Consider the following 25024-nt stretch of genomic DNA (forward strand, 5'->3'; position numbering starts at 1 on the left):
CTTCACAAAGGGGTGGGGAATTCAGGGCAAATAAAATTTTGAACTGACATATAAAGTTACTATCTGGGAAATCTGAGACCCTAAGATTAGAAAATATATTTAAATTTTTGAGGGAAAAAATAAGATTATTCTCAAATGGAATTATCCCATTACAAAACAAATTTTTTTTAAATTATGATAAATTAGCCCAGCAATTTACACTAATGCCGGGATAAATGCTCCGACATTTAGGTACCTGACAATGAGACTCAAAATAAAGCAGTGAGTTGGGAGTGATGCTGAGAATGGAGCCCACAAGGCTGATGACCAGGTCCCCTCCCCTGTCTAACTGACATGGTCAATATGAGCATTCTTTTCTATAAACATACATCTCAGGACTCTCAATGAAAGTTGACTCTCTCTGTCTTAAGAATGTAAAGATGTCTCTGTATTTTGAGGCTCCTGGGCTAAACATTATGACTCAGGAAAAGTTCTTTAATGTTACTGCACTGAGTATGAAATGATTCGTGCTCAAGGGACAGAAACTGCAATTTGCCTTGGTCATGGTGAATTGGGGACATACTTATGTTGCATGGATTTGATTTCAATATGGGAAGCAATGAACAAAAATAACAAAAGAGCTCTATTGGAAATACATACAAGAATTTCTCAGCTTCGATTTACTTCTATTTTCACTGTGATGGTGAATCAGTGGCACCCTTTCAAAAGGACCTTCAGATACAGGACATGGATATCATCACTAACAAAAGATCCCATGGCACCTTTGTTGTCGGTGAGGTTTTATGATTTGTTCTTTGATAATCCCTTAATTTGCTAAATTGAAAGGACTGGGATTCTCTCAGTATAACAAATAAAGAAATTAGCATCTCTACACTGGAGTCTCAGCATCTGAACTGGTAGTGAGACCCCAGCATGGCCAACAGCTGAAAGCCCTTTTGCTGCTCTTTACATTCTACTTGGTACCTATACTGAGTTTCACTATCTTCTTAAGACTCCCATGTAACATTTAACTCCCACCTCCCTAGCTCTCAACAAACAGCCCAACTTCCTGTCTTATCAAGTAAATTGAGATAATGAGGAATGAGGCATACAATATTCTTTTCTCCTCAGTTTCTGTGATATTTCTCTTTCACTAGGAATTTTAATGGCATTGCAAAATCATTCATTTTTTATTCATAAATATATTCATTTATTTTTATAAAGAATAACTTTACTTCATAGGTAAAATATATTAATCTTAAGCTAAATAATAGGAAAACTAATTCAATGGTAAAAGAATCACCCACCAATGACCAAATTGGGCTTACACTAGGAAAGCAAGGATGGTTAGTAAATCTATCAGTATAACAAATTACATAATTTGTTCAATATGTAAGACCATGATCATCTCAACAAAACTCACTTCTCATTTGAGTATATCAGTTGCAGAAAAATAGAGGCATTTCTTTCTTTATCACAGTAAATATATTTTAAACCAAAAGCCAACATCAAATGGTTGTAAACATTCCCATCAAGATAAAAAGAAAAGCTAAGAAAATCTACTATAATTTTATAATGTTCTGAAAGGAAAAATATATGAAAATAGAAATAAAAGATACAACTCCATAAATGAGATAAAAATTAAAATTAAATTAAAAACTACTAGATAGGGCTTCCCTGGTGGTGCAGTGGTTGAGAGTCTGCCTGCCGATGCAGGGGACACGGGTTCGTGCCCCGGTCCGGGAAGATCCCACATGCCGCGGAGCGGCTGGGCCCGTGAGCCATGGCCACTAAGCCTGGGCGTCCAGAGCCTGTGCTCCACAATGGGAGAGGCCACAACAGTGAGAGGCCTGCGTACCGCAAAAAAACCCCAAAAAACCAAAAAACAAAAAACAAAAAACTACTAGATAATACAGTAAATTCCACAAACCCAAAATAAATGCTTAAAAATCAATAATTTCATTTTATAGCACTAAATAATTAGAAAATATAATTGAAAAACACTCTATAATTACAACATAAGGGTATTCCAGTTATTTTATATTTTAACAAGAAATGTGAATTTACTTATACTAAGGGAAAAAACCCAGGAAATTATAGTAAACAGAAGGAATCATCATCTGGTTGGATGGGATAAAAGGGTATGAAAAATGTGACTTTTTCCCACATTAGTTTATAAGCTTTACAAATATCTCACCAAAATTCAAACAGAACTGTAGTTGGAATATGAAAAGATTTTAATCTTCAAATGAAAAATCTACAAAAGCAAAATGCATTTTTAAAAAAGTAATGAAAGAAAATGACCAAGCAGATATTAAAATATATTAGACATCTGCAATAATTAAAAAGTATGTCATTGTACAAAAATCAACAGATGGAGGGATAAATAATCCAGATCCTAGGATAAGAACTCGGCCATGGCCTGGACTGAGGCTAGAATTCTGCCACTTATCCATCCTACGACCTATGGTGAACTATTTAACTTTTCTAAACTTCAGTTACATCATTTATAAAATAGGAGAAATAATGGAACCAACTTCATAGGGTTGTTGTAGAACTGCATACATTGACGTAAGGAACACAGTGCAATACCCACCCATAGACTGAGCTTTCAAGAAAGGTAAGTGGCTATAATTATTAAAATTATTGTTGCCATTATTATATGATCACAGAAGTATTGCAAACCAATTGTGATGGTATGAATCATTAAAAAAATTATATTTAGACATTCGCTCCTGTGGAATAACATTTTAATAATTATTATTATATTATTATTGTCATTGTCAATAATCATTGAGCTGTTACAATGTGCAAAGACTGATCTCAGTGCTTTACATGAACCAATATGTTTAATCCCATTAACCCTAACAGGCAGATACAACAGTCACATGCCTTTTGCAAATGAGGAAGCTGCGGCACAAAGATGTTAAGTAATTTGCCCATAGCTGATGAGTGGCAAAGCCAGATATTAAAGCCTGGCTATCAGACTTCAGAATCCATGCTCTTAATGCCTACACTCTGCTCCCCAGGCTAGTGCCTTACCTTCTACCATGTGCCATGATAAATCCTAAATGGATTACAGAGACAAATGTCAATAATGGCTTAATAAAAATGCTGTAAGTACACGGGTGAATATTAAATTGCTTTTGAGGTGAATACTACCTTTCTAAACATAAAAGCAGTGGAAGAAATGACAGGAGAAAAGAGTAACAGATTTTGCTACAAAAACTTTTAAACTTTTATCTCAAATACCTGTTAAGTAAAATGAAAACATACACAAGAAAATGAGAAAATACTTGCTAATAAATATGGCAAAAGAGCAATATCATTATTATATAAAAATTCTATTATAAGTCAGAAAAGTAAAAGAAAAATTTCAAAGAGTATATAAGCAAAGGCATGAACAGCTTATTCAGAAAAGGAGAATACTACTGGTCAATAAGCAAGAAAAGAATTTCTGTCTCTAGTAAGTTATAGACATAAGTGACTGAGGTTTAAAGAATAGAAGTATGTGATCAACAAGAAAATAATTTTCTTTTTCATATAGCTATATACAAAAATCTTATTAGAAGAAAATATGAGATAAAATATAAATGCCACAAAATTTTTTAAATTTGTCTAAATCAACATTATAACTTTTGTTTTATAATATACAGTAAAGTCAAGTGATAGATAAGCATAAAATATTTTTACTATATATAATACACATAAAATTAATATCAAAACTATAAAAATCCTAAAAAGTCAATGAGAAAATAACACGACAGTCCTTTCAAGATGGACAAAGGACATAATCAGACATTTTATAGGAGAGAGGATACAAATGTCTATTAAATATTTGAAAGGCTGCTCTATAACTTGCAATAAGTGAAATGCAACTCAAAATAATATATTATTCTTCCCATCAGATTATTCAAAATTATATAAAATATAATTATCCAGTACTGAGGATTCCGGTACTCGCATAAATAGTTGTTGGGTTTCTAAACTGGTTCAACTGTTTTGGAAAAACTGGAAACAACACAAATACCTATCCTTAGGGGAATGGTTAAATTTACATTGGCACACCTGCACTGTGGAATATACAATAATACTATGTGCCAGTAAAAGAAGTCTTGTGTTCTGTCTGTGTACGTACATGAAAAGATCTCCAAGACATATCATTAAGTAGATAAAGTTAGTTCATCTTCACATATATTTACTGAGCATCTACTGTATACCAGGTTCTAGTCACAGATATATCAATGAACAAGAGACAAAAGTCGTTGCCTTTGTGGAGCTAACAACTATAGTGTAAAATATGTACAAACCTTTTATTTTTTTAAATCAACAAATCATGTGTGTATGTACATATGTGTTTGGGTATGTATGTATATGTGTACATATGCTCCAGAATGATAACAGTAGCTATAGCTATGAAGGTGAATGAGACTGGGTAAGGGTCAAGGGTATATTTACTTGATCTGTATTACTTTTTTCACAGTGAAAATGTGTTTATGTATTTCTTGTGTAACAAACAAAAAGTAAGCTTCAAAAATCATACATTACACTGAAATTCTGTGCTAAATAAGCTATACAGTGCACATAAGGGAAGGGCTGAAGCAAGAACTAAAGAAAATTTGAGCAGAGATTTCTGCTTTTTTAGAGTACTAGCTCTATCTATCCTTGACTAACTACTTAAGTCACTGTGGCCAAAGGATTAGATGATAAGCTAGCTGGTAAGGGATAGAAATGGGAGAAACTCTACTACAGTGAAGCTGTAGGAGACTCGAGTGAGACATCTAGCAGCTAATCACTGGCATTCCCCAGGCTTGCAATAAGGAGCAGTAAGGGGTGGAGTGGGCAGTGTTGGGGGAGGGAGGGGCCTGGGTGGGTCTATCACAGGTTTGGCTTATGATAGACCTGCCTGAGAGAGAAAACCAGCAACTTTTGGTATTGGGCCAAATAGTAGCAACCCATGTGGAGTTCCTCCACCACCTGGGTGGCTGTGTAGGAATAAAATGGAAACCTCTTCTCTAAGATATGGAGTGGAGATTAAAGAAGTGAAAATTAAAACAGTGAGAGTTAAGTATCCTGGAACAAGGGAATGATACAATTCCAATGTCCATGAACACTGAAAATAGTCATAAACAGGAAGACACCAAGATGTCATTTATCTGATAATTCAGAGGAACATTCAGGCCTGAAATTACAGTGGTTAATAAAATAATAGTGGGAGAAAATAGAATTTTACATGTTACAAAAATTCCAGGGAATTCAAGTCACACAGGCACTTAATTTACTTGGAATGAAATATATCATGTTAAAGAGAGAGAGAGAGACAGGCAACTAGGACAAAAGAGACAGAAAGAAGAAAAGAGGGAAGCAGGGAGGGAGGAAGGGTAGCTGTGAGATAGCAGGAGAGAGGCAGGAGGGGAAACCCTTAGTTTGCCCAGGTGCCCATTTCCCCTGGTGAAACAAGACCAGGCCTCAACTGCCCAGAGGAAAGATCACAGCTGAAAGGTAGGGCTAGATTCTGCCTACTGAAGGGATTTTTCAAGGTAATTCTGAATACACAGGGTTTTTCTCCTCACTGATTTTTAGCCCTAAGCCTTCAATTAAGATGTAACTTGGCTGTAAAATTACAGTAAGCACATCTGTGTATTTTCTGGAAAAACATCACGAGACATACATTAAGTGCTATTTCAAGTAGAAGTCTAGATTTAAAAGATACAGAACAAATTAGCAGTCCATACATTTCACTAAGTGTGGCTTTCATGGACTCCAGCCTCTGTTGATTTTATTAAAATAAGTTGGTTGTATTTTATAAGCTATTGATTGGCCCCTCTGGAGATACTTTCACAGAATTAAGGGATAAAAAATGAAACACATTCTAACAGCTATTATAGTTTTTCATTGTTGATCAGTGCAGTGGACTGAATGTTTATGATCCCCCAAAATTTATATGCTGAAACCCTAACACCCAATGGCATGGTATTAAGAGGTGGGGCCTTTGGGAGGTAATGAGGGTTAGGTGAGATCATGAAGATCTACCCACGATGGAGTTAATACCTTATAAAAAGAGAAGGAGACATGGGATCTCTCTCTCTTCATATACCATGGAAGGCCACGTGAGGACATAAACAGGAAGAGGGCCCTCGCCAAGAACCCAACCAGGCTGGCATCCTGATCTTGGACTTCCAGCCTCCAGAACCACAAGAAATAAATGTTTTTTGTTTAAGTCACCTGGTCTATGTTACTTTGTTATAGCAGCCCACAATGACCAAATCAGGTTAATTTATACAAACCCAAGTTCATTCTATTCAGGATCAATCCACTTTAGATTAAGAAAAAATGTAAGTAATAAATAAAAATAATAGTGAATGACTGAAATGATGTGACTTGCCATAATTGAGACTATTAAATAAAATTCTTTGTGCAATTTACAAACTATTAGAAGCAGTGGTTAACACCGTAATTAAGAGAAAAAGGTCTAGAATCAAACTGCCTGGATTTGAATCCTGGTGCTGTCAGTTATCTTTATGACTGGACACATGACTTGGCCTCTCCATGCCTCACTTTCCTTATCTGTAAAATAGAAATAATTAGGGTACCTACCTCTTAAGGTTGTTGGGAGGAGTAATGAATTTACGTGTGTAAAGTACCTATAACTACACCTGAAACACTTATAAGTAATCAGTGTTAACTGTTGTGATTTCTACAGAATTGGTGGGAGTAGACAGCCTTTCACTCTGTTACATCTTTTTTACTAAATAAAACTTTCCTACTTGGTAGGTTTTGAAAATGGAAATTCCCAAATCTTATATGGATTTATAGTTCCACAACATGTCTGTGGAACTTCATGGGTCCATTTCTCTGTCAGTTTTTTCTCTCTGCCATCCTCTTCCCTCCCACTCCTGCCCTTTCTTGAGGGTGGGGTGAGACTGGAGAGAAGAGTAGATGACATAGAAAATGAATAAGGAAAAAGAGAGTGTGTGTATTACCATTAAAAAAAGTGTTAGGGCTTCCCTGGTGGCACAGTGGTTGGGGGTCCGCCTGCCAATGCAGGGGGCACGGGTTTGCGCCCCGGTCCGGGAGGATCCCACGTGCCACGGAGCGGCTGGGCCCGTGGGCCATGGCCGCTGGGCCTGCGCGTCCGGAGCCTGTGCTCCGCGGCGGGAGAGGCCACAACAGTGAGAGGCCCGCGTACCGCAAAAAAAAAGTGTTAAATGTTTCAATTTTTCCTCATGATAAATTATCTTGTAAGTTACAGAGTTTTAAAGAAAATTAAAAAACTCTCAGGAAGCAACCCTCAAAAAAACTAATCAAAATAATATTTTAAGAATGGTACCATGCAGAAGGAGAGAATAGCTGTGATTTATCTCAGTAACAGAAGCTATTAGTATTTTCTCAAAACAGAATAATAAAGAAAATACCTTTTAAAGTTCCAATGGTCCAAATTATAAATTTAGTTTAATAAACAATTAAAGTGCAGTGATAAATTATAAAGCTAAATCCTAGGTAAAGTTTATTATAATAAGCCATTTTAAAAAGAAGAAGAAAAAGAAAATCTTCAAGTATCCAAAGTATAGTTTGTTGAATAGTGTCTCCCACAATGTCCATGGAACCTCAGAATGTAACCTTATTTGGAAACAGGGTCTTTGCAGATGTAATTAGTTAAGACGAGGTCATACTGCATTAGAGTGAGCTCCAAATCCAATGACTGGTGTCCTTAAAGAAGAAGAGAGGACACATGGGCAGACACACATTGGAAGGAAGCCATGTGAAGATGGGGGCAGAGATTAGAGTCAGGCAGCTACAAGTCAAGGAATGCTAGGAGCTACCAGAAGGCAAGAAGAGGCAAGAAAAGCTGCTTCCCTAGAGCCTTCATAGAGAGTATAACCTCAAACACACCTTGATTTCAGACTTCTAGTCTCCAGAACTTTGAGAGAATAAATTTCTGTTGTGTTAAGCTACTCCAGTTTGTAATACTTTGTTACAGCAGCCCTAGGAAACTAATACATCAAGGAAAATGGAAGTCTCAGAATTAGTTTATAAACTTAAAGACTTCCCTGTCAGACTAAGTAGCAACAAGCAACGCTATATTATCCTAACAGGAAAGAAACTCAGCTAAGAACAATAGATCTCATTTTACAGATAAGGTACATGCTAGAACAGTTGTGATATATGCATGTATTGGCATGACAAATTATATTCCCATGAACTTGAACTGCATAATTTTAGAAATGTGTTTATACATGTAATAAAAATTACATTTACACTTGTTTGCTGATAAGGGACATCTATTTAATGTATCATGAATACAGATAATCATTTATATTCTTAAAGGTATATATAATACCTTGCCACAAATCTTTGAGAATTTTTAAATATTCAGTTATTTCTTAATAAAAAGCACAAACACCTGTTAGAGCATTGATAGAGGTTTCATTAAAATTGGCTACCTTGTAGATTAACAGAGAGATGGAGCAAAAATTTATACAATTCTTCCTACAAAAATGTTTTTTAAAGTACTTTTAATTAAAAGAACTTGATAAAGAAACTGCTGATTGGTTCTAAAAATTTATAACATCTATTTAAAAATACATGCTATAAATTGCTTATTAGAATATTGGAGTGAAGCCATTTTTCTTGTTCTGTACTCAGAAAGCTGCCCTCAAAAATTAGTCCATGATGCAGAGAAAGGAACACTCTCAAACTCATTCTATGAGGCCAGCATCACCCTGTTACCAAAACTAGACAAAGATATTACAAAAAAAGAGTATTACAGACCAATATCACCAGTGAACATAGACGCAAAAATCCTCAACAAAATATTAGCAAACTAAACCCAACAATAAATTAAAAGGATCATACACCATGATCAAGTGGGATTTATCCCAAGAATGCAAGGATTTTTCAATATCCACAAATCAATGTGATATACCATATTAACAAACCAAAAAATAAAAACCATATTATCACCTGAGTAGATGCAGAAAAAGCTTTTGACAAAATTCAACATCCATTTATGATAAAAACTCTCCAGAAAGTGGGCATAGAGGGAATGTACCTCAACATAATAAAGGCCATATATGACGAACCCACAGCTAACATCATACTCAATGGTGAAAAGCTGAAAGCATTTCCTCTAACACCAGGAAGAAAACAAGGATGCCCACTCTCTCTACTTTTATTCAACATAGTATTGAAAGTCTTAGCCACAGCAGTTAGAGAAGAAGTAAGAGGAATCCAAATTGGAAGTGAAGAAGTAAAACTGTCACTATTTACAGATGGCATGATACTATACATAGAAAATCCTAAAGACACCACCAGAAAGCTGCTAGAGCTCATCAATGAATTCAGTAAAGTCACGGGATACAAAATTAATATACAAAAATCTGTTGCATTTCTATATACTAACAATGAACTATCAGAAAGAGAAATTAAGGAAACAATCCCATTTACCATCACATCAAAAAGAATAAAATACTGAGGAATAAACCTACCTAAGGAAGTAAGAGACCTGTACTTGGAAAATTATAAGACATTGATGGAAGAAACTGAAGACAACACAAAGAGACAGAAAGATATACTGTGTTCTTGGATTGGAATAGTTAATAATGTTAAAATGACCACACCAGAAAAGGAAATCTACAGATTCAATGCAATCCCTATCAAAATACCAATGGTATTTTTCACAGAACTAGAAAAATTCTAAAATTGGTATGAAAACACAAAAGACCCCAAATAGCCAAAGTAATCTTGAGAGAGAAGAACAGAGCTGGAGGATTCACACTCCCTGACTTCAGACTATACTACAAGGCTACAGTAATCAAAACAGTATGGTACTGGCACAAAAACAGATGCATAGATCAATGGAATGGAATAGAGAGCCCAGAAATAAACACATACTCATGGTCAATTAATCTACAACAAAGGAATAAAGAATATACAATGGAGAAAAGACAGTCTCTTCAATAAGTGGTGCTGGGAAGATTGGACAGTTACACATAAAAGAATGAAATTAGAATTTTCTCTAACACCATATATGAAAATAAACTCAAAATGGATTAAAGACCTAAATGTAAAACTGGACACCAGAAAACTTCTAGGAGAAAATGTAGGCAGAACACTCTTTGATATAAATTGTAGCAACATTTTTTTGGATCTATCTCCTAAAGCAAAGGAAATAAAAGCAAAAATAAATATATGTGACCTAATTAAACTTAAAAGCTTTTGCACAGCAAAGGAAATCATCGACAAAATGAAAAGACAACCTACTTGAATGGAAGAAAATATTTGCAAATGATATGACCAGTAAGGGGTTAATATCTGAAATATATGAGCAGATCCTACAACTCAACATTAAAAAAACAAAAAACCTAATTAAAAAATGGGCAGAAGACCTGAATAGACATTTCTCCAAAAAAGGAAATACAGATGGCCAACAGGGACATGAAAAGATGCTCAACATGGTTAATCATCAGGGAAATGCAAGTCAAAACCACAACGAGATATCATCTCACACCTGTCAGAATGGCAATCATCAAAAAGAACACAAATAACAAATGTTGGCAAGGATGTGGAGAAAAGGGAACATTTGTACACTGTTGGTTGGAATGTAAATTGGTGCAGCCACCAATACTTGAAAACAGTATGGAGATTTCTCAAAAAAACTAAAAATAGAACTACCATATGACCCAGCAATTCCACTCCTGGGCATATATCTAAAAAAAACCAAAAGCACTAATTTGAAAAGATACATGTACCCCAATGTTCATAGCAGCATTATTTACAATTGCCAAGATATGGAAGCAACCTAAGTGTCCATCAACAGATGAACAAAATAAGAAGATGTGCTATACATACACAGTGGGATACTATTCAGCCATAAAAAAGAATGAAATTTTGCCATTTGCAACAACACTGATGGACTTGGAGGGTATTTTGCTAAGTGAAATAAGTCAGACAGAGAAAGACTACTACTATATGATAATACTTATATGTAGAATCTGAAAAATACAACAAACTAGTCAATATAACAAAAAAGAAACAGACTCACAGATATAGAGAACAAACTAGTGGTTACCACTGGAGAGAGGGGCAATCTAGGGGTAGGGAATTAAGAGGTACAAACTATTACATATAAAATAAGCTGCAAGGATATATTGTACAATACACAGACTGTAGCCAATATTTTATAATAACTATAAATGGAGTACAACCTTAAAAAATTTAATCCATGAACCATTACTGGATATGCAGATTTCATTGTTGCTTTGTAACAGTCTTCCCACTTCCAAGGGAGAAAAGGTTCAATTTGAAAATAAAAGCAATTATTTTACTATCTTTCTTGAAGACTAACAGAATAATACAAATAGATAACAACAACAACAATAATAATAGGAAGTACTTTACATAGCACTTACTATCAGCCAGTCCCTGTTCTAGGTACCTAACTTGTATTATCTCATTTAATACTTACAAAAACCTTATGAAGCAGTTCCAATTCTTATCAGCTTATTATAAGTTAGAAACCTGAGGAACAGGAAGCCTAAATAATTTGTTCCTGGTCACAGAGTGGCTTCACAATTCCAGCTCTGAAAAACAATTGCACTATATTACTTCTCAACTTTGTATAGTCAATAGAATTATTTTTTAAAAAGAAAGAAAGAGAAGGAGGAAGGAGATAGAAAGTCAGAGGATGAACTGGGAAAATTATTAAATTTAATCAATAAATGAAAATAGGATTTTATTAATGAGGTATTAAAAATCTTATATTCCTTCAAGAAGACAAAACATACAAGAATCCTATTACCCAAATTAAATTGTTCTGAAGACAAACAATGCTCAACAAGTACCTGTAGCCATCATCTCTGATGCACCTCCTCCAGCCCCTATTCTCTCTTCTTCTAACAATAGCTCTGACTTCAAGTGGAGAGGAAACCACCTCCACTTTCCAGTCCATGTGATCTGGCTTAAGCCAATCAGTATATCTCTTTCTCTGGCCACAGTGATTGGTTCAGGAATGAGCACATGATCCAAGCCTGTCTAATCAGAGTGCATCTCAGGAGTTTTTCTGAGAATCTGGGAGAAAGACTCATTTATTTCTGTGGGATTCAAACCAGGAAGGAAACCCCCTGGCTGCCATATTGCAATTCTTTGGGGCCGAAGAAGAGCCAATAGCAAAGAAGCAGAACCAAAAACAGGAAAGAGTTTGTCTAGTTCATCATGGTTTATCAAATCAGTTCATCTTGATACTGTTTGAGCCATGGATAAATAGTACTTAACTCTATGAAATGTTCAATCATGTAAACTAATTAATTCACTTTCTTCCAAGGTCATTTAAATTGAGTTCTTCTGAAATTTATATCTGAAAAAATCCTGATATAGATATTGGTACCAGGAAGTCACATGAGTGTGGGAATTAAAAGTGACAGGCCCTGAAAGGTGGAATTAGCTGAGTGGACAAAGAAGGAGAGAGGGCTGTTAGAAGCCCTCTATGGTAGCCTAGGAAGTTGGCAGTCTTTGCTATCCAGCTGTAAAATAGCTGATTAAACTCTCACCTCTTTTAACAGTGGTCTCGAACTATTACTTATGGAGATGGAAGAACTAGGGAACTTGGTAGGAAAATTTTAGAATATTGGAGTGTGTTGATCCTTTTGGACCTGTAGGGGGTCCTAAGGGAAAGAGACTACTGTCTACTGAAACTAGCTTTCAGAAAGTAGGGAGGGAAGAGACCCTTTGTTGATAAGAAAGGTCTTTTTACCTTACAGCCTACAATTCAAGAAGGTTGAGAATCCAGTTATCTGGAGACTTGTAGGTTTGGGAAAGCCAAATTTCACACTTGATTCTAAAGTTAGAGCAACAGAAGGCACGTTGGTGGGAAACAAAATGGACAATAAGCCTAGTACTAGAAGGTACCCTGATAGCCCGGAACTAGGAGGTATCCTGCAAACACCTGCTCTGCTCCCTGCCAAAGGAAAAGGTCTTCCTAGTTACACAATTGCAGTTGGATGCAGTCTGGGCCAAAGAGCACATCAGCACTTCCTGCTGTAGATTTTTACAGCTAAAGGAATGGATTATCAGTCATGTAAAAGCCACATCAATCCTCCTGGTCTCAATATATCCTGGCCCTTAACACATTCAACTCCAGAAAACTTCATCCCTATTTCTCTTTACTACCCAGACGTTCTGAAGACAATGTTCCACAAATATCTGTAGCTATCATTTGTCATTTCCCTCCTCCAGCGTCTGTTCCTTCTTATTCCAATAACATCTATGACTTTAAGGCGGCATTTTCTTCCCTCTTAAACCTTGAGATACAATATCCCACTCACTGACTTCAACCTCCAACCCTACCATTTTCCCCTTAATCCTGGTACACATTTTCTCTAATTTCAGAAAAAACCCAATGCCCTTGTTTCCCCATTTCCTTTCAATTTTCAGTCAACATCATCTTTTGTCTTTTCTTTTTTTCTGGGCCCAATCTCAGATTATATTTTCCTGTTTCCTTTGCAGTTAGGTAAGGCCATGACTGAGTTCTGGTCAATGGAATGGAAATGGAAAAGATGTGTGCCACTTCCAGGCTGGTCCTTACAAACCTCCCTCACTCAGGCTTCTTTCTTTTTCTTTATTTTTTTTTATATCTTTATTGAAGTATAATTGCTTTACAATGTTGTGTTAGTTTCTGCTGTACAACAAAGTGAATCAGCTATATGTGTACATATATCCCCACATCACCTGCCTCTTGAGCCTCCTTCCCACCCCCTCCCTATCCCACCCCTCTAGGTGGTCACAAAGCACCAAGCTGATCTCCCTGTGCTATGCAGCAGCTTCCCACTAGCTATCTATTTCACATTTGTTAGTGTATATATGTCAGTGCTACTCTCTCACTTCATCCCAGCTTCCCCTTCCTCTCCCTGTGATGCTCAACACCACTAATAATCAAAGAAATGCAAATCAAAATCACAATGAGGTATCACCTCACACTGGTCAGTATGGTCATCATCAAAAAATCTATAAACAATAAATGCTGGAGAGGGTGTGGAGAAAAGGGAACCCTCCTGCACCGTTGGTAGGAATGTAAATTGATACAGCTACTATGGAGAACAGTATGGAAGTTCCCTAAAAAACTAAAAATAGAACTACCGTATGACCCAGCAATCCCACTCCTGGGCATATACCCTGAGAAAACCATAATTCAAAAAGACACTCAGACTTCGTTCTTTCTCATCTTTTGGAAGAATGAAGAGAATTCGAAAGTCCATGACTGACCACGTGAAGCAGGGTTGCCTCACCCCAGCCCCATCTAGATGACTTGATTGAATTGCCACAGCAGGGTGAATTAAATTGTTATTATATTAAGCTACTGAAATCCTGGGATTGTTACTTGGTTAACCTCTCCTGACTAATGTCATGACTAGTACACTAATCAGAACCATTCATATCAATTCTTTATTTCAAACTGTCTTCAAAACTTTAACTCATCTGCTCTTTTGACCTTACATGATGCTTCCCTGGAAAAACTTCAGCTCAGGGTATTAATTCTATTGTCTGCTTTCTTAGCTTTGTTCTACCTTCCAGCTGTGGAGTAGAAAAGCAATTCATAAGACCAAGAGGACTGGTACTACCTCGGTGGTCCAAACAATGTGCAGGACCTTCTACCAGTCCACCAATCTGACAACTTCCCCAGTGCTTCTTGAGCTCTTGGAAATATCTAATACTACTTGACCATTCCCTCTCTGAAATATTCTCTTCCCTGAGCTCTCATTCTACAACTGTCCAAGTTTTCCTACTTCTCTTATCACTTCTTAGACTCCTTTTCAGTTCCTCGTTCTGTCCCAACTCTTCTCTTTTATCCTTTAAATCCCACATTTCCTTCTATGCTTTCATCTTCTGGAGGTGATCTCATCTACTCCCATGGCTTCAACTACAATGTACACATTGACAACTGTAAAGCTTATATCTCCAGTCTAGACAAGTCTTGAACCTCAAACTCTACTGACATCTCCAATAGGCACAAAAAATATATCTGAAACTGAAATCACCACTTCTTCTCCCACCTCCACTGAAATCTGCTCCTCCTTCACCTGTACTCCCTTTGTCAGTAGACCTCCCTAGCCATAGCCTGGGAGAATGACTTAACACCCCCCACCCAACTCCACAACTATTTATAACTCTTTCCGTCCTCTAAATATATTTTTGAACCTGTCTTTCTCCTAGATACCTCCTGCTATTGACATTTGTATTTTCTTACCTGAATTATTTCAGAAATGTCTTCACCAATTTCCATATATCTAGTTTTATTCTTCCAAATCATTTCATATGACTAATACACAGATCTTTCCAACATATAAATCAGATGATACCCCTTCCCTACTGGAAATCTTTCAGTGGTTCCCTACTTTTGGAATAAATGGTTCTCTGTCTCTTCTGAACTCTAGGCACTTTCATCCAACTTCCCACTGGATATTTTTACTCCAATCTTCCACAGTGACTATATTCAACATATCTACCCTTCCTCACTATGTTCCTTTCTCCATGAAGAGCACCACCATCTCATCTGTGCCTAAATCAGATGTCCACGCTGCATTGCTGACAATCCCCAGCGCTCTCCTCAACATCTAATTCATCACAATCCTTTAGATTCTTTCTACTTAATATCTCCTGAATTCATCAGCTTCTCCTCAAATCTAGTACAGAGAGCTTAGCTAGCCCAAATAATCATAATCTTTTGTCTGCAACAGACTCCTAACTGTTAGGAGGCTAGACTCCTAGACTAGACTCCTAACTAGTCTACTTTTTCTAATCTCGTCCTCCCTTCAAAATCTTTCTCCACACTATAGGCAAAATGATCTTTCTAAAGTATTATGATTGCACTTAAAACCTTACAATGATACTCCACTGCTTTCACCATCACACACACAAAAAAAATAGCTTTGGGACTTCCCTAGTGGCACAGTGGTTAAGAATCTGCCTGCCAATGCAGGGGACATGGGTTCGAGCCCTGGTCCGGGAAGATCCCACATGCCGCAGAGCAACTAAGCCCGTGTGCCACAACTACTGAGCCTGCGCTCTAGAGCCTGCAAGCCGCAACTACTGAGCCCACGCGCCGCAACTACTGAAGCCCACACGCTCTAGGGCCCAAGTGCCACAATTACTGAGCCCACATGCTGCAACTACTGGAGCCCACGTGCCTAGAGCCCGTGCTCCACAACAAGAGAAGCCACTGCAATGAGAAGCTCATGTAGCACAACAAAGAGTAGCCCTCGCTCACCCCAACTAGGGAAAGCCCATGTGCAGCAACAAAGACCCAGCACAGCCAAAAAAATAAATAAATAAAATTTAAAAGAAATAGCTTTAATGGAGCTTACTGTCCTAGTGAAAGAAAACAAAAAATAATAAATAAACAAGATAGATAATAATGACAAGATTTGGGGGAGGAAAGGTGACTTTAGATTCAACAGTCAGGGCCAGCCTCTTACTGAAGTGATGTTTCAGTGAGGCCTGAAGTATCAGAAGGAGCTAACCCTGAAAAGGAGGACAGACTTCAATTACTCACCATAATCCCCACTGGGATGTGAGCTCCCTGACAGCAGGGCCCATGATTTATTCATCATTCTAACATCTATCACGGTTTTTCACTCTCAAAAGTTTCAAATACACAAGTGATGAGTGAAGGGATGAATGAAGTTTATGTTGAAATTTCTGGGCAGTGCAACTTTAGGCTAATTGTGTGCTCACATTTTTTTCATACATTTGTTGACACCAGCACGTAGAACTTCTAAGCAGACAAATTTCTAGGCAGGTGAAAACAAATGGGGATTTAGACTTTAAGGAGGAATTTTTCTTTCTTCAAATTCTTCTAAAGTATTCAAAATAGATTCTGCACAGCCATCTCTTATAATCAGGAGCGCTAAGAGGATATCAGAATGGATGAAGCATTTGCTAGGATAGTGCAGAGTATCTTAGCCCCACCAACCATTAAAGCTGGCTGACATCAGTTAGCAGGCTGAGCTCCAAGGCTCCCTGTCTTTTGAGCTTCTTGATTTTTGAATACAAACCCAAATCAACCTCAGTTATTCAGATTCATAAAGAAAGGGGTTTCAAGTCATTATGGTTCATTTCTGCTAAGCAGAAAAAAACAATAAAGGATTCTTTAAAATATACTATATCATGTTTAATTATTGGATTTGGTTCTGAAAAATAAGATATTCAGGTTCATAACCTCTTACTTGCAAAGTGAAAGGTTAAAACAACAGCAACAACAGCAACAAATGTGGCAGCGAAACCTGACTTGATGTGAAAATATTTATGTCTTTCATTTAATCTACTTGGTGTGATTATCATTTGTTTCACTGCAGAGATACAATACATTTAATTACAGGGTGCTGCCTCTGACCCCACAGGAATACTGGGTAATATATAATATATGCAATATTTTTCTAAAATCCAGAAAGTTCTGACCTTCAAGGCACATCTGGCCCCAGAGGTTTTGGATAAGGGATCTGTATTCTATTATAACACTCACCCCAATTCTATTATCTTGAGTTATAAAACTTCCATAATGTATGGGCTTTGAAGTACCCAGTGAAAGTAAAGGCACAGAAACACAATTAACATGATTTTAGCATTTGGAGGCAGTATAATTGAAAACTGTTCTGAGTTTCCATCCAGATCTGATTTAAAGTATGCATTTATGCCACTATACTATTGCTTTTCCAATAAGTATAAACTTCTATGAGCTAGAATTCTGACCATGAGGAAAGTTTTATAGGTAAATCCATTATACCACACCCCGGCTTAATCTGGCCATTGTAATCTACAGAATAATTGCCATAGCTCCTAATTTTCCCAAATGCTTCGTTGTTCTCATTTAATAACTTTTATAATTTTCTTATACTCCATATTGTTTTTCTCCCCAAAGTTCCAAGAAGCAGCACCTACCTACCGTCTACTCTTTATAGGGCACGTATCTAGTACCCAGCTGCAAACCTCATGATGTGGGTTATTTCTGATTCTCACAATCACCGGACAGAGATATTTTCTTCTTCCCGTCACACAACTGGGCAAACTCAGGTTCAATTTGTCCAAGGCCACATGGCTACTACGTGACAGAGGAGAATTTGAACCCAGGAATATCTCGCTCCAAAGTTTGTTTCTGCCAAAGCATCATGAGGAAAATAATTGACCCATCTTCCGAGCTCATTCTCAAGTTGTGCATAGCTGGAAGAAAGATTTTAGGGCTGCCTCGCCCATGGTAGAAATGTATATAATTGCTTTATTAATGCTAGTAATTTGACAATATCTTTATACTTCCATTAAGTGAAGATATAGCATCTGGTTTTAAAAGCTTCAACTCTAAAGCCATATAAAATGTCAATCAGTGTAATTTTACTTTTTGTTTTATTATTTTAAAAAAATACAAATAATTGTTATTGGATAGTATCAACAGATATATCAAAATCAGTTGTTTAATATTCACCCACCTTTTAGAAGTGTCACCTACATTTATTAGAAATATTATCATAGAAGGGGAAGAGAAAGGCTTACACCTTATAACAACAAAGCATAAAAGGATAGAGATGAAGGTCATTAATGATTTTAATTATTTTAAGGCCCATTAAAATTAGAGAAATATCAAAGCACCCACAGTGTTAAACATTTATTATTACAGCATTTTAGAATTTACTAGTTCATACCTTTCAATCACAGCAAGTTATTAGCAGTGAAGGGATGAACCCTCTTAAGAGGATTTTTATTTCAATGATAGGGTGTTATGGACAAGACAATCTAAGTTTTAAAAAATTAGTAGCAAGCGCTAGTTGAGTTAATCAGTTAAAGACAAACTGTGCCCTTGGGACGCTAAATGAAAAAGCAACAGTAAAGCTTACAGAACTTAGCTCGTACAATTTGCCTTGAAGGCGGAAGATTGGTTCCCTGAAATAGCAAAGAATTATATGCTTTAGTTCAGAAAAAAAGTTTTCAAAATAAAGTCTATTATTACCTCTTCTCCTTTCAAAACAATGGAAAAAATTTTAGAGCAGAGGTTTCAATTTGTTCAACAATTGTACCTCTGAATTAAAAAAAAAAACTATAAAACCATCATTGTTTTGACTTGAAAAGAAATAACAATGCAAATATTCATTATCACATAAAACATAAAAGAAACAGCAAACTGTCAGAGTTAATGCAATCTCTGCAGAGCGCTATTAGTCAGAGACAGCTGGCCAGCCCAAAACACAAAAACTTAAAAGATCAGATCTTCTTAGGAATTAACATCTTCATTAACCAACAGGATGTGGTGTGGCAGAGATTAAATCTTAAATCCCAAACTGCCTTCTTTATGAGCTGTCCCTTCACTGTTACCAAGCTGTGCAAATGTGTGAACTAGTCAGCAGCACCAGAAAGCTCATGCAACTACTCACCATATTTTAACCTTGAACTGACTCACAGATTCAATGTTAAATCAAATTTAGGGGTAATGTAAGCAAGCAAAGCAGGACACAAGGAGGCAAATTTGAAAAGCAGAGCAAATAGCAGAAAAGTTATTTAAAATAAATCAATAGGGTTAACTGCATAAAATAGCAAAAAAAAAAAAAAAAAAAAAAAAAAAAATGCAATTCACTCCAAAAACTTTAAAAGCAAAAACAAAACAAAAAGTTGCATTTCCAGCAAAATTTGCACATGATTAATTTGCATTTAAAAAAAGTCAATCAAGCAATTTAGTTCAAATTCTTTGGGACATGCATGCTTTAATTCTTTTAAACAATTCCTACCTGATTTCCAATTGTGTTTTTCTTGTGAACCTGACTGCTCCTCTGCTGAGCACTGAGAAAAGCAAAGGAGAGAAGCACTGAAGAAAATGATAAGATTTTTTTCTGAGCATGTAACAGATACTAAAATAAATACAGGCATTAAAAATATATCAACAACTGAGGCAGAGCTAATATAAAAAATCCAGGTCAGTTTAATTCTGGAAGCAAAACCAACTCAATGGAACTTCTAGAACCAATTAGTAATCACAAATCAAAAATAATATACCACAGGAAGAAAACCTGTATTGCTGCATTAATAAGTCAAGGTTCAGTATTAGTGATATCTCACAGGTATATAAGATTGTACTGAAAATTGACAGCACTTTTTGAGTATATGCCATGTTCTAAGTGGTTTACAGATATTAGTGATTTTATTTTAATTTTAACCCTGTGAGGTAATATTCATTCATTTTACAGATGGAAAGACTGAGTCACAGAGAAGCTGAGTGGCTTCTCCAAAATTACTCAGCTAACAAGTGCTGGTACTAGGTAGTCTAATTCCAGATCCCAAACTCATGATATCATCTAATCTCATTGCTCTGAATTCCACTATATTCTGACAACCCTCATAGTGTATCGTCAGCTTGGACCCATCTCATCAATTCTAGACTCAAATATGTTTTCAACAACTCAACATTTCCACTTGGATGTCTAATGGGCATCTCAGACTTAATCTGTGAAAACTGAATTTGTGACATCCTCCCTAAATCCTGTTCCACCCACATTCTTTCCCTTTTTAATTAATGGCAATTCCATATTGCCAAGTGCTTAAGCCAAAGTCCTTGGTTCCTCTTTCTCTTACTTCCACATCAAATCGTCAGAAAATGCTATTGACTCTACTTCTCAAAATGTCTTTAAAATTCAACATCTTTTTATTCCATTGCTACTACCTTGTTCCAAGCCACCATTATCTCTCACTTGCACTGTTGTCATCACTTACTCTTCGGTCTCTTTGGTCTTACACGCTTGTCCCCCTAATGTCTATTCTCAACACAGAAGCCAGAGTGATCCTTCCCCCCCCGCCCCGGTACGCGGGCCTCTCACTGTTGTGGCCTCTCCCATTGCTGAGCACAGGCTCTGGACGCGCAGGCTCAGCGGCCATGGCTCACGGGCCCAGCCGCTCCACGGCATGTGGGATTTTCCTGGACTGGGGCATGAACCTGTGTCCCCTGCATCGGCAGGCGGACTCTCAACCACTGCGCCACCAGGGAAGCCCCAGAGTGATCCTTTTAAAGGGGGGTTCCTGTCACTCTTCTGCTCAAAACCCTCTACTGCTATGCAATACAATTACACTCAGGGTAAAAGTCAAAATTCTTGCAATGGTCCACAAGGCCCTTAACCCCCACTCTCCACCTCTTTGACTCATCTCCTCCTATTCTCCACCTCTTTCATTCGAGAGGTCCAGCCATACTGATCTCCTTTTTTTTTTTGATCCCACCATGCACACTCCCACCTCAAAGCCTTTATGCCAGCTGCTCCATCAGCCTAAAAAATACACTTCCCCCATATATCTGCACGGCTCCCAACATCACCTCCTTCAAGTCTTTATTCCAATTTATCTTTTCAGTGAGACCTACCACGACCACCCTATTCAAAATTGAATCCCTCTCTTCCTCCAGGATTCTCATCCCCTTTATACTGTTCTGCTTCTCCATGGCATTTTTCACCTTCAAACAGACTATATAGTTTACTGATTTTTTGTGTGTTTATTATCTGCCTCCCTCCATTAGAATGAAAGCTCCTTGTGAGCAGGGGTTTTTGCCTGTTTCATTCACTGCTATAACCTCAGTGCGTAGAAACTACCTGGCACCTAGTTGGCTTCAACGAATATCTGTTGAATGAGAAATCCGATGAGGGTGATACTATTATAACATGAGCACAGAGGGGATAAGAGCCAGATATCACCCCAACAATTTAACCCCAGAAATCTCAAGATTAGGCAATATGTTACTCTATCTCTCAAAAGATTGAAGGCTTTCTTTTGGTGAGTCCATGAGTAAACATATATCAATATAAGAAAATACAACTCATTTTGGTTATGCTGAGAAGACTAGCAATACTGAACCCTCTGATTGTTTAATTGTTTATAGAAGCTGTTTTGGAGATTAATGAAATAGTCTAAAACAGATAAAAGATAGATTAAGGTTATCAATCAACTGTTTAAAGTAGTGGGATATTATAGCTCAACAGCACATCAGAAATCAATGCCACACTTAGTTGCTCAAAACGGCAATCTTTTATAATCTCCCATGATGTATTTAAGCTGCTTCCCTTCAAACTCATAAAAAAACTATATACTACCTTCAACTGAGGATGGGGAAGAGGTGGGTGCTGAAAGGCCACGCTGCATTTCATTACTAAAGATATTTTGTGTCTCTTTCTTTTTCAATTTGCTGATTTCAGAGTTTAGCTTTTCTTCTCTCCTGGGTTCTTATTATTTTTCTAGTCTTTAGTTAAATGCTTAATTCCCTTAATTACTATAAAATTCATCTCTCTCCAACCTTTTCTCTGCATAATCCAAATCTACATTATTCAGGTTTTTGTGGTGAGGTTGTGAATGAGGTGAAGGTTGTGTCTGTGGCCAGGGGTCTGATGAGCCCACACTGCCCTCTGGCTGCCCACCATGCCCTGATGCACAAAGTGTGCCTAAAGTACAACTCTTCCTGGGGCTTCAGATCCCATGCTTTCCTCTCTTCTAGGAAGAAATGGGAAAACTACTATTATAATGTGATCATGCCTTCTTCATGGATATGACCATCTCTCCCAAGCATCATACTTGTGTTTTAGAGGTTTTTTTGTTTTTTTTTAAACAGGAACTATTTTAAAATAAATCACTGACTAGTAGTGGTAACTTCGAACTATGGCAGACTTACAGGTGTTTACTTTGAAGTAGGTGAACTACTGGGGACCCTCAAATTATGTATAGGTCCCCTTAAAATCATATAAAAGAAAAGAAACTGAATATTAAGCAAAAAACACAGAGATTGTTGATGACTCCTTGTGCTACCTTAGGCGAAGAGTATGACCTAAATGGACCTTAGTTTCTTGGCTATAAAGTGTGTGTGTGTGTGTGGTGTGAAGAGTCAGAGAGACAGAGACAAGCACTGGGGAAATGTTTCTTAAGTTTCTTTTACATCTAAGATTCCTTGAGATGCAAAGTTACTCTCAGATGGCTTGTGATATCCACTAGGTGAAGAGATTTTCCACTGACATAGAATGTTCATCTACTAAATAATGCATATTTAGGATCTACCACTTGTAAGAATATGCAGGGAAAAAACAGATTTATTTTATAAGCCAATCTCAAATATTAGTGTTAGAACAAATACTAAATTACCTTTACTTTTCACCTAAAAAATAATCTTTTTTGCAGCAACTGTCCCCATAAATCCAAAGATACTGCTGTTAATGACGTATTTAGGTACTTAAAGTTACTCCATAAGTAACATAATAAAAAATAATCTGCCTAGATAGAAAACATCCTTTATCATAATTCTTAGGAATGCAATGATAACTGAACTGAAAATATTTCAAAATACTTATTTAAAAATGTGTTCACAGAAAACCATGTAAGGACTTGCAAGTTAATTTGAGTCTTTAGAGGTATTCTTGGTAATAGGTCTTTAACTGGTTTTATCTGCAATATTGTAAAACATACCTATATATAATGTTTTAATTTGACATAAGTCAAAACTTTTAGGGCACCAACTATCTGAAAGGAACTCTGTGGAACATATAAGCATAAATAAGGTATGGTCCTTGTAAAAAGAGCCTACAATTTATCTAGTGTGGGTAGTGACATACAAAACACAAATAACAAAGGAATAAGCTCTAAAAGAATAAATATGTGAGGCTGTAATAGAAAGCCAAAAAAGCGCTTCTGTTTCAAATGTGGGATATAATTAACCCCATATCTGTGTGTACGTTATTAATCATATAAAATTCCTACTACACACAAGTCACTGCTGAAGAGTTCGCCAGAACATTAAAACACATAAAACCAAATTAGGTTAATTAGTTTAATGCTCTGAGACATAATGATTTTGAAATTATATAACAAAAGGTTTAAATTTTTATAAAAATAAGAGCACATTGAAAGACATTCAAAGAAAAATAATCCATGTTACGTCTTAGCTCAAAAATTTTTTTTGCATATTTGTGTCTATCCATGTCCATGTGCATAAGCAATAAGACTATAATGACATAAGAATGTGGCAAGGGGTATGTGTGACCATTTATCAGATAAATCCTGTATATGGTAATTGCTCTGAATGTTCAGAGAAAAGAAAGATCATTTTGGTCTGATTTGATCTGAGATTTTCATAGAAAACTTGAAGAAAAGTAAAATTTTAATAGAGGAAGAAAATCAACCGCATTCCAAGAGAATGGAGTAGTATAAGCAAAGCCAGGAGGTAGAAAGCTGGGACATGTAGGGAAGTTGTGGAAAGTAAAACTATTATAAGAAAAATTGTATGACCATAGACTCAGGTTTGTATTCAATAAATGATCTTAAAAGCCACCTAGTACAATAACTCTATGTTAGGGCCAATTATGGAGAATTTGGTCATTATACTGAAGGCAGCAGAAAGTATTCAAAGATTCTAAGCCAGAAAATGGCATGATCAAAGAAGTGTTTTATTAAATATTACCTCCCTGAAATAGTCAGTGTCAACTCTGAACCAGGGAAGACAGGAAGCAGCCAGCCTTGACCCCCTCCCTCTGACTGTTGGAAGTCCTGCCCAGCCTTCAAAATCAAAGCAAGTACCATTTCTGAAATATGCCTTCTCAGAAACATCCAGTTATCTCTCCTTCCCATGAACTCCGCTAGCTCTTGGTCTGTGCCTGTATTCTATAAACAGGATTGTGTTATACACAGGCCTCTAACTCCCCTCCAACAAGGTCTGCTGCTTGATGGCCAACGGTGTGTTGCATTAATCAGTATCTCTACCTCTCTCAGCACTGACATTACCTCGCAGTGTTTAGTTTCTTAAGAAATATTTATGGAATTGTATTTTGATACCAGGGTTATATACAACCAGATTCTTAATGTTTATCTGCAATAGGAAATTTAAATAATTTAAAGAAGTGTGCCATAGACATGTGCTGCAGCGAGTATGGTACATTTAGGAATCCAAAAGTGGCCAGTCTGGCTACAGCACAGAGTTAGGGGCTGGGATAGAGAGGAATAGTAACAATAGAATAGGCTGAAGAGGTAAGCAAAAGACAGATTCTACAGGGCCTTG

At 36.7% G+C, this 25024-nt stretch overlaps 1 protein-coding gene across 5 annotated transcripts in view; it reads right to left on the bottom strand.

Moving 5' to 3' along the window:
* The window catches only part of DNM3 (dynamin 3), a 571656-nt gene that overhangs the window by 297658 nt on the left and 248974 nt on the right, over positions 1 to 25024 (bottom strand). For 4 of the 5 annotated variants that reach the window (XM_027086312.1, XM_027086311.1, XM_027086314.1 and 1 more), the window contains exon 13: positions 19743 to 19794. In XM_027086312.1, the coding sequence (XP_026942113.1) occupies positions 19743 to 19794 (52 nt within the window). Of the gene's footprint in view, positions 1 to 18873; positions 18904 to 19742; positions 19795 to 25024 lie in introns of all 5 variants that reach the window. The other variant, XM_027086315.1, reaches the window with a different exon arrangement.

The sequence above is a fragment of the Aethalodelphis obliquidens genome, unplaced genomic scaffold (assembly GCF_003676395.1).
Source record: "Aethalodelphis obliquidens isolate GAN/ISIS:26980383/991018 unplaced genomic scaffold, ASM367639v1 scaffold55, whole genome shotgun sequence".
In the NCBI taxonomy this organism is placed as follows: domain Eukaryota; kingdom Metazoa; phylum Chordata; class Mammalia; order Artiodactyla; family Delphinidae; genus Aethalodelphis; species Aethalodelphis obliquidens.